General features: G+C 37.9%; 2 protein-coding genes across 4 annotated transcripts in view; one reads left to right on the top strand and one right to left on the bottom strand.

Annotated features, from left to right (window-relative positions):
- Positions 1–541: 541 nt before the first annotated feature.
- LOC135468400 (DNA repair protein XRCC3-like) lies at positions 542–6,597 on the bottom strand. 2 transcript variants are annotated; one of them, XM_064746642.1, is made up of 7 exons: positions 6,206–6,597; positions 5,325–5,462; positions 4,974–5,063; positions 4,130–4,252; positions 3,508–3,632; positions 2,818–3,030; positions 542–1,403 (listed from the first exon to the last, which is right to left on the bottom strand). In XM_064746642.1, exons 1-7 carry the CDS (start codon positions 6,252–6,254, stop codon positions 1,155–1,157), a joined length of 987 nt encoding a protein of 328 aa, XP_064602712.1. In that variant the 5' UTR covers positions 6,255–6,597; the 3' UTR covers positions 542–1,154. The 2 variants fall into 2 exon arrangements, with proteins under 2 accessions (XP_064602712.1, XP_064602711.1); XM_064746641.1 differs by having other exon boundaries at positions 3,508–3,653; positions 6,206–6,595.
- Positions 6,598–6,769: 172 nt separating this feature from the next.
- The window catches only part of LOC135467779 (rab3 GTPase-activating protein non-catalytic subunit-like), a 29,574-nt gene continuing 26,343 nt past the window's right edge, over positions 6,770–10,000 (top strand). Inside the window, exons 1-6 of one of the 2 annotated variants that reach the window (XM_064745624.1) lie at positions 6,770–6,991; positions 7,390–7,560; positions 8,076–8,157; positions 8,632–8,679; positions 9,056–9,131; positions 9,466–9,567. In XM_064745624.1, the coding sequence (XP_064601694.1) occupies positions 6,886–6,991; positions 7,390–7,560; positions 8,076–8,157; positions 8,632–8,679; positions 9,056–9,131; positions 9,466–9,567 (585 nt within the window). In that variant the 5' untranslated portion in view covers positions 6,770–6,885. Of the gene's footprint in view, positions 6,992–7,389; positions 7,561–8,075; positions 8,158–8,628; positions 8,680–9,055; positions 9,132–9,465; positions 9,568–10,000 lie in introns of both variants that reach the window. The other variant, XM_064745623.1, reaches the window with a different exon arrangement.

Below are 10,000 nucleotides of genomic sequence, written 5' to 3'. Positions count from 1 at the left end.
ATTCTAGTGAGGCAACAATATATATATATATATATATGTCGGCACTGGGTTGGGTTTGCTATAAGATACCCCTGTGAGATGACCAAAATATTGTTAAAAGTGATGCTAAACCCGAATCAAACAACAAATCAATGGTATTTCTACAGACGTTCTCTATTCTGTTTTCTTTGCAGTAAATGTTGTATACGTCAGCTCCTATTTACCTTCTCCTGGATAAAACGTCTATTTTGGCCATACAGGAAATAACACTGTTCACGACGAAAATTTGCGCGTTGAACCGCCTTTTCCCATTTGAAAGAATACCTGTTTTTCTTGTTTAACCCTTGGCAATAGTGGAATCTGTTTAATTTAAATATGACCTTATTTAACCATTGAAAATACACACTAGATCCAAACAAATCACATCTACTTCCTTTTTTCCAGTTTCAGATGCTTGTGTAAGTGAAGATGTTTGTTGCAAACTTTTGATCAACACATTTATCTCTGACTCATGGCAGAAAATCTTGTTTCAGACAGAATCAAATACAGGAAGGACAGGCATCTTCAAACCTTTATTGGACGTTCCATACAATATACATAAAATACATGGATGATAGCCGACAGTCATGAAACACTCCACAAAGAAGTTTGTTTTACTTCATTTATTTACTGGTTATTACGAAGTTTTCATTACTATATTTTTATGTATAATTTTATGGTTTTAAAATTCTACAGTCATTCAGAATTCGAACAATGATAAGGCAGGACTTGCTTACAAAGTGCATATCTAAGATTTGATATTACACCTACACCTGTCTTCTGGCTCAAGTTAGTCTGAAGATGTCCTGTAAAATCAATTCAAAACTTTTCATCAACTTCTGTCCAAAAATATCTTTAAAATGACATTTAGGTATGACAATTTTAAAATAAATTTTAAATAGACGTTGGCGTGTCATGACAAACAAATGACAAAGGGCATAGACATACATCAGCCTGCTCTTCTTGGTGTCTGAATCCTTTAACTCCTTGCATTTCATTCATGATATCATAATGGGTAAGCTTCATTTTTCAGAGGAGAATTTTACTAATAACATCTTTCGGCATTCACTTAAAACAGGTGTATGCCTCTATGTACACATGACAATGAAACAATGTACAGAGGCTTTTTTTCTTTTCTACCCTATTCCTTTTACTCCTTCCTGGTCGATAATGAAGTCACATGACATGTTGGGCAGGTGAGGGGAGAAGAGAATCTCGATGTTCCTCAGGACATTTGGAGTTGGCTTCCCTGTATTCTGACCACTCACACTGAGAATACCTGTCAGTCTGGACAACATCAGCCTGGTTGTCACATAGTTAGACCAAGTAAGGCCTAAGGCTGGCACCACCTTACCCGAGGCACCCTCACTGAACGAGTCCGACACCTGTAAGGGAAAAGCCAAGATAGAAACCAAGATAGAAATTATCTGTGCAGTTAACCCAACTGCTTTCTGAAGTGTTACTATCACTAAAATGCCATAACAGTTCATATTAAAATATGTTATTAATACAATTAATTTGCTGTTGTCTTATCGCTCTCTACTTTCTCAAAACTGTATTTGAAATTTTTAACCTTTATTTTTTCTCTTTACTTTGTGGGAGGATGCCAGCAGAGTGTGCAATAAACCCCCAATCCTACGCAGGTTGCTGCAGACCTTACCGGCGGACAAAACCCCCGGCAGGGGTATAACAAATGTAACTTTCAACCTTATACTACCTGTACGCATAACATGTTAATGATAGCTAGTGGATCACATGCACTCTCAACCAGGAGTCATGTATGATGTTGCTATAGTTGCCAAATGTTACATAATACCATAGCTTATCCATTCTAATTCAGGATTACATTTATTTACTGCAAGACAGCCTTTATCTTCACTCAGACAAAAGAATGTTTCCATAAAAAAGCCAAAATGATTCGAACTCTCCGCAATGACTTCGTTAGTCCAATCAACTGCGAAGGATGCCTGATAGACCATGGCAAAGATACAGATTTTAAACTTGCCAAAATATGACAAAACTCATCACATTATAAAGTTTATGTTTTACATATGAAGACAAATGTGAACCAAAATGAAACTTTCACAGCACGTAGAAATACACACATGAAGGTTTCAGTAAAGATATTTTTCTGGTTAACGTTGATCTTCATACTGTAAATTAAAACACACAGTGCCTCGTTTGAATGAAAAATGAAAAAAAGTATTTTTAATCTTGAGTGTATTTTTGGAGGGTTATTACTAAACAACTATCTCTTTCATGGCATTATAACTTTCATCAGTGCTTCAAAAAAGTTTTCTACTTCTGATTCCGAAATTTACAGCATTGTTCTGGGATTTTGAACTTTGCACTTTCTTATCGTACCTCTATGAGGCACAGAGAGGATACCATCCCAGGTCCTTTCCAGATGGAAAATAAAGTCCCACTGTATGAATTCCCATAAAAAAACATTCAACATATTTAACATCATATTTGCAAGACTGTCAGATATTTTTTGTACGATAATTAAGACGATGGGGCTTTGCCCACCCTGTGTTTTTTGTCCGCGGAGCTTTTGTCCTGCATTCACTGGAGATGAAGCAAGCATGAGCTGGATAAACTCACAGCATTCATGTTGGTGAGAGGCTTATGAGTCCCTGTGCCGAATTAGCATTCTAATCACTCAGCCACTGATATCCCCTTTTGTACAAACACTCTATGAATCTGATAAAAGAATTATGGGTTCTCACCCTGTCAAACTTTCATCAATGAATGTTAATGTCTAACAGAATGCAAGAACTATTTCTATCTTTTTCTCACCTGATTTACACAAACCACAGGTATGTTAAACTTAGCACTGAGTTTATGGAGACAGGAACCCAGTGTTCCTATAGACTTGGCTCGATGGACCATCTGACCTGCCTCAAATTCACACCTGAAGAGGGCTGCTACAGAGTCAATGATAACAAGCTTGACAGCACCCCTGGACAGGAGGACAGGCAGCTTTCTACTGATACAATGATGAAGACCATCCTGAAGGAGAAAATCAACTTTTCAGTGCTACATTTCTAGGTGCAAAAACAATGAAAATGTTTCCCTAGGTTGAAACAATTCTTGTTTTGCCGGCATACAAGAAACTGCTTTCCATTGTAATTTGCTGTTGGTGGGTTCTCAGAGCAGTAAATGACAATCAGTTGGTCAAAGACTTTCTATTATTCAAACAGTTTACAACTCCATACACTACTCTGAATAAGCGCCCTGCCAGTGTCCCATCAACCTTTTCACAAAAATGAAAACATGGAAGCTAGATGGCTCTGTTCATTCACCCTGATCCCCCCCCCCCATATTCTGCAAATTGGACTCCTCTGAACATTCTTAAATAATTTCATATTAAGTTTTCATTAACCATATCAGAAAAATAAAGTGCTCTGCTTTAAAAAAAAACAACAACTAATAATGGCATTGGAATGAGTAATTTGAAGCCTTCTCATCAAACAGATTTTCACATACCACATCTGCCACATGCTCTACAAAAATGGAATCGCTCAGTTGTGCTGTGTTGCCCATAGAGGCAGATGTATTTTTCCTAAAATGCTGCATCATCTGATAGAGTCGCTTGTTTGGGAAAGCATCTTCTGTGCAAATATACACAGCTCCTATGGGTATGAGTAAGATAATTAGGGCACAAAGAGTGCTTTGCATGAAAAACTTTGATTTAGTTGATTAGTGTTCTATGCCATACTCAAAGGTATTTCACTTGTATGATGACAGTACGAAAACTTTGAAGAATTACACATATTATATAGCAGTAAATATGGTAATTTACTGCCCTGAATTACACTCTGGTTAAATTGAAATATGGAAAAATTCATATTTCTTAACACTAAAAAACACCAAACATGCTGCACAATGCACATGGAATGCAACAAAAATTACCATTAACATCTTCGCCTTGTAAAACAAAGTCATAGAAAATATGACAATAACCCAAACACAACACATATGGCTTTTAACATAAAAAGTTACCCTTTCTATTAATAATTTGCTTCAACTCATGTTTTTGCCTGGGCATCCTTCAATTATGTAAACAATTATGCAACAGATAAATGAATGAATGAGGACCATGGATTACCTCCCTTGAGTCCACCTTGGCTACAAGGAAGCTGTGCAGTTAGCCCCAGCTGAAGGCAGAGCTGTGTTTTACCACTGGCACTAATGCCAGTAATCTCTGTGATACCACGACTCATAATCCCACCTGGAACATAAAAATATCTTGATCTTAGCTGAATGGTTCCAAGACCATGGATTACTTCCCTAGAGTCCACTTTGGTCAGAAGGAGTGAGTGAGTGAGTGAGTGAGTGCTTGGGGTTTAACATCGTGCTCAACAATTTTTCAGTCATATGACCACGAAGGAATCCTTAGGGTGTGTGTAATGTACATCCTTGTTGCAGGACGGATTTTCACCACTCTCTAATCTAGTGCTGCTTCACTGAGACGACTTACCAAGGGTAAGTAAGCCGTCCCGCCCAAGCCATTATACTGATGCGGGTCAACCAGTCGTTGCACTATCCCCTTCATGCTGAATGCCAAGTGAGGAAGTTGTAACTTCCTCTTTTGAAGTCTTGGGTATGACTCGACCCAGGATTGATCCTGGATCTACCGCTCCTGAAGGGGACGCTCTACAAACTGTGCTATCCGAGCCAGTTGGTCAGAAGGAAGCTATACTCTTTAACCCAGCCTGAGGCAGAGCTGTGTTTTACCACTGGAAGTACTGCCAGTAGTCTCTGTGATACCATGATTCATTATCCCGCCTGGAACAAACGTACATGTCCAACCATCTATTTCATTTTAAACTGCTACATCATGTATTACTAACATAGCCATGAACAAACTACATATGGTTTGCAGTGTTAAGTGGTATCTATTCTACCTACCAGCTGAAGTACAGGAGATAGGAATAAAATGACCAACTGACCTGACAGAAATTTGTCCAAAACTGGACATCCTGTTGTAAGCTTTCGTATTTTAAGATCGTCTGGAACCGAATGTGAATGAAGAGCCAATGCTGCCAATAAAAAAAACAGAAACATATAAGAAAAATATATATAAGAGTATTTTAATATATTATATGACTAAAAAGGAAATGCTGAATTTGGCAACCTAGTATTGCTAAAGGCATAGTTTACAAAGTTTTTACAAAACACATGTATGAGGAACAATCAAATGACCTACAAATATAGAAATATATGAGTAGCATCCCTCAGTGGAAGGCGTTCGAGTTGGGGGTGGAATGTTTACTGGGGGCTCTTAAGAACAGGACACTAACCTGTCACTCGGACTGGCTTTGGGATCAGTTCAGCCACAGCTCTCTTTAAAACTGACACATCACTAGAGCTCAGCTTGGTACGTCTTTCCAGTTCAAGCGCAGAGAAAATTAAAATATCCTCCAGCTTATTTAAGTGGGCTGAAACAGTATTAAGAAGAACCACGAGTCAGTTCTTACAACTTTGTACAGACACTGAGGTCCAGGAACATTGTTATCTTATAAACGTTTTAGTTTACATGTTTTTTTAACTGCTCTGTATAATTTCCACAACCCATAGTTTCCAAAAATATAATAAATAGTTTACCACATATTTTCATTTTTCCCTTGTTATGCTCACTCTCATTGTGGGATATTGAATCAGTTCATTGCTGTGACAGTAGGTTTGCAAAAATTTTTTTCGACCAAAGATGACTGACCCCAAACCAATGTCAAAGGGCTCTCCGTTTAAAAACCTGATGCAGTTATCTGCCCTTGTCAAATATGTGGAGACTGTCAATACCACTTTGTGCATCACCAAGGCATCAAATAAGCAATCAAGATTGTGCTTACAATAAACTGACTGATGAAAAGATAAGGAGTAAAAATTTCTGTAAACTGAAGGTCGTAGAGAGGTGTTTGACAGGAAATATTTTGTTTCATACACTGTGGCAAAGTGTAACGGCATCTGCATCAAGCCTATACAGTCTGCAAGCAGTCTTACTGACACCGTGCCTATCTAGGCAGGCGCATTTTTACCAGCAACTTAATTTATGCTCCAAAAGCTTTCTTGATATACAATAAAACATTTGTCACTACATGAATATACTTTCATAGACTAAAATAAGAATAAAATGACACCCAAAAAAAGTACATATGGGCTCATCCGGCAATTAAAATGTAACCTCTTTTCACAGCTGTTAAAATTCTAGGATGAATATCCAACTCGTCCATCTCATGTCAGCATATTTTCCCGCTCTTCTGCCAACTCTTGGGAGCACCCATTGCACATTTCCGTCCTCCCAACCTGTTTATTCAAAATAAACTGTAAGTATCAAGATAGAATGGCACAACTGTCATATATTGCCATAAATTGTTATCGATTGAGCAACTTTTCAACACTGCGATTAATTTCGACTAGTTAAGCCAGATTCCTGTCTCAAATCCGTTTTCGTAAATGACTTGGCCCTCCATGACATGTGCTGTTGACGCGCGGCCGATGTAGAACACACTCCTTCTTCAGAAAGCAGCTTTATTTCTGTAATAGAGAAAACCTTCCAGACAAAAACCGAAGTTACAAATCAACAGCTATAAGACACGTACACGTAAATACCCCTAAGGGTGCAATACCCCTATTTTTTCATAATTTTTGCTGAATCCACGCTTTCCCAACATGTAGAAGTCGAAACTCGCGCCTATCAACACAGTAAAGCGCCACCTGTCGGCCGTCAGTCTACGTGTGACAAATGATGGACATATGTATCTGTTTCGTTTGGGACGTTTATGAAAATATTGGTTAATAGCGGTACAAGGCGCTTCATTACACAGAAACCTTAAGTGCCAAGGCATTCTTTGAGTCGCTGAGATGTCGTGTCAACTTACTGCACTGTCCCATTTTCACGATCTGGTTGCAGTAAAACGGTTTTTATTCCCCGAACTGAAAGATCCAACCCCAGAACCAACTACAGACGGTAACGTACAGTGTTTATCCGCAGTGCTGATCAGTTTTATATGTGTAAAAATCTGCACCTATTATCGAATCTGCAAGTGTATATTTGGTAGTATTATGTCCTTTTGATGGCAGAGTTAGCCTACTGATATTTGAGATTGTCAAGAAATGAATAAAAATTAATATAAACACACATTTGCAAATGTCAAATTACCGTTTAGTATTGTGACAAGTTGCAGTTTATTTTAATACTGGTAATCAGATTACAGTGTTGTGAACATAGGCACCTAAGGTTGTGTCAGAATAATTTGAGATGCCAAATTAAAGTGCCATTCGTTTGACAGAAGTAAAAGAAAGAGATCGTGGTAGAACTATAGTTGTCTTCACTGGCAGATTAATTGAGTTGTGTTTGTGTTTTAGATGACTGGGGCACGGCTGACTGGGGTTGGAAAGTAGAGGATGAGGAAACCACTGAGAATGATGTCATGGCAGACCTCAGACAAACCTGGTTTCAGGAAACCATCATTTCCCTGTCACCTACTAATGACCTCGTGGCCATTGCTAATCAGGATCGTATTGTCTTTCTAACACGTATGTGAGATGCTGTACTTTTTAAACACATGTCAAATAATAAATATACTCAACATGAAACCCCTCTAATCCACACTATGCAGTATGCATTTCCTAAGCTTTAATATAGATATAACAGCTTCAGAATGGAATCACCTTGTGAAGAGATGCTGGGGTTTGTGGCATGGTGAAGCTACTTACTTATTTGTAAAATGGTAGATAGATCTTTAACTGCTTTTCTTCACACTTACACCCACACTCATTTGAATTCAAGAAATCCAGAAGATTAGTGCCATTGGTATTGTGATTTTATAGTACCTGCAAATGCTACTGTTGAGCCAACAGACAAGGCTTTGAAAGATGTATATTCAGTCTAGCAGCTTTTTTTGTATTTATTTATTTATTTGATCGGTGTTTTTCACCATACTCAAGAATAGTTCACTTGTATTTCAGCGTTTTTATTGTTTTTTTTTGTAAACCTATTTTGTACATATACATGTAATTAATGATGTGCATGCCTGTCTTGACTGATTTAGAAAAGTGGGATCCTACGGAGAAGGGAGAAATTCAAACAAAGTATTGTCCTGTCTGGCAAGGAAGTTTACGACAGGAAGAAAGGTGAGTTTTATGCCAGTGACTTTGGTGTGAGTCAGATTATAATACTTACCTTGCAGAAATATTTTTTTCATTTCTGTAGTACAGCAATATTTGAAGTTTTGAAAATGATGTTAACTGAGGTTTGAAACAGACATGAGTGATGTGCCACAAAGGAAAATTATTGGACATGTGTATAGCATTGTGCTATGACAGGTCTTATCCTTGTTGCATGGTTTTAAGTAAGGTATACTATGAACTCATTACTTTATGTGGACTGACAAAAATGTGTCTAACATGTAAGGTAGAGGTTTGTCTACAAAGGCAATGTAGTGGTATCTACAAACTTGGAGATGAATATGTCACCTTGAAACATGTCTTTTGATAAATAAAAAACTTGAAGAATTAAGTTATGCGGTTAAACAGCACTTGGTCATTCTGTAAATTTCTCTCAAAAAATGGAATGTGTGTAATGATCTGTTGATTACGTTTAAGCAGGGAACAGATAACTGCTGTGATGTGCGTCCCCTTAGCTTCTCAGAAAAGGTGAGTTTATTTGACTCCAGTATGTAGCGGACTAAGCGGTGTTTGCAAAGGAGTCATTTGTCAAATTATAACACTGTTTTACCTGAATTTTTCCTTTTTTCAAGTGATGCATTTTTTGCTGGCTTCTAGTTGGGTCATAGCATTATAGGGCCATTATATTTCTAAAAACTTTATTGTGAAGTTTGAGTAATATCTCATTGTTGGCATCAAAAGAATCATTTTAAGGCCTTTACGTGTTTCTAGTGGTGCATTTTTACAGGACAAACTTTAGGTGAAATGCAGTCATAAAGTAATACATGTTTTTGCATTTGTCAGGAAAAAACTCTAGCTATATTATCTTGTCAGTATCAAGACTTGTTTCTGATTCTTCTCACAGGAGCACACAAGGAGGTCCTGATTGGACATGTATACTGGTGGGGTTTTCCACAGGATATGTTCGTTTCTATACAGAGGTGGGTTATATTAAGATTTAGAGTTCAAGACGTAGTAGTTGGCCAGATATCACATGCGTATTTTTTTAGTGTTGTGAATAGCTAACCTTTCAATTAAAACAGAGCGTGTGCTGAGATCACCAATTTTCTCATCTCTTTCTGTCACCTTCTCTCTTTTTTTCAGTGTAAATAAAAAAAATAAGAAATGAAACCTTGAAATTCTTCTTATACAAGAGTTATGGACCTTTGTTTGCTTCTGTGATAAACTTCGTGTAATGCTCAGTTCATCTGTACTGTAATGGACTTGCTGTGGTTTATCGTTATCATTAATATTTTGCTTCTTTCCAAATTACAGAATGGCACATTATTGATGTCACAATTACTTCATGAAGAACCTGTGATAAAGCTGAAATGCAGGACGTATGAAGCTTCTCGTTACCTGGGTATGGCTGAACAGGTAAGATCTGTGTGAGTCTGCTCATGAACATTCTTGTAGGTGTTACCTGGGTATGGCTGAACAGGTAAGATCTGTGTGAGTCTGCTCATGAACATTCTTGTAGGTGTTACCTGGGTATGGCTGAACAGGTAAGATCTGTGTGAGTCTGCTCATGAACATTCATGTAGGTGTTACCTGGGTATAGCTGAACAGGTAAGATCTGTGTGAGTCTGCTCATGAACATTCTTGTAGGTGTTACCTGGGTATGGCTGAACAGGTAAGATCTGTGTGAGTCTGCTCATGAACATTCATGTAGGTGTTACCAGGGTATGGCTGAACAGGTAAGATCTGTGTGAGTCTGCTCTTGAAGATTCATGTAGGTGTTACCTGGGTATGGCTGAACAGGTAAGATCTGTGTGAGTCTGCTCATGAACATTCATGTAGGTGTTACCAG

This window comes from Liolophura sinensis, chromosome 6, assembly GCF_032854445.1.
Source record: "Liolophura sinensis isolate JHLJ2023 chromosome 6, CUHK_Ljap_v2, whole genome shotgun sequence".
Taxonomy (NCBI): Eukaryota; Metazoa; Mollusca; class Polyplacophora; order Chitonida; family Chitonidae; genus Liolophura; species Liolophura sinensis.
Note: the sequence above shows the minus strand (reverse complement) of the source record. Positions and strands in the feature narration are given on the sequence as shown.

Coding starts and splice junctions, on each gene's coding strand:
- LOC135468400 (XM_064746641.1), bottom strand. CDS start 6,254: ATGGACGAGTTGGATATTCATCCTAGAATTTTAACAGCTGTGAAAAGA. Junction 3,654..4,129: donor CCAAGGTGGACTCAAGGGAG/GTAATCCATGGT, acceptor TCATACCCATAG/GAGCTGTGTATATTTGCACA. Junction 1,404..2,817: donor CTGTGGTTTGTGTAAATCAG/GTGAGAAAAAGA, acceptor TTTCCCTTACAG/GTGTCGGACTCGTTCAGTGA.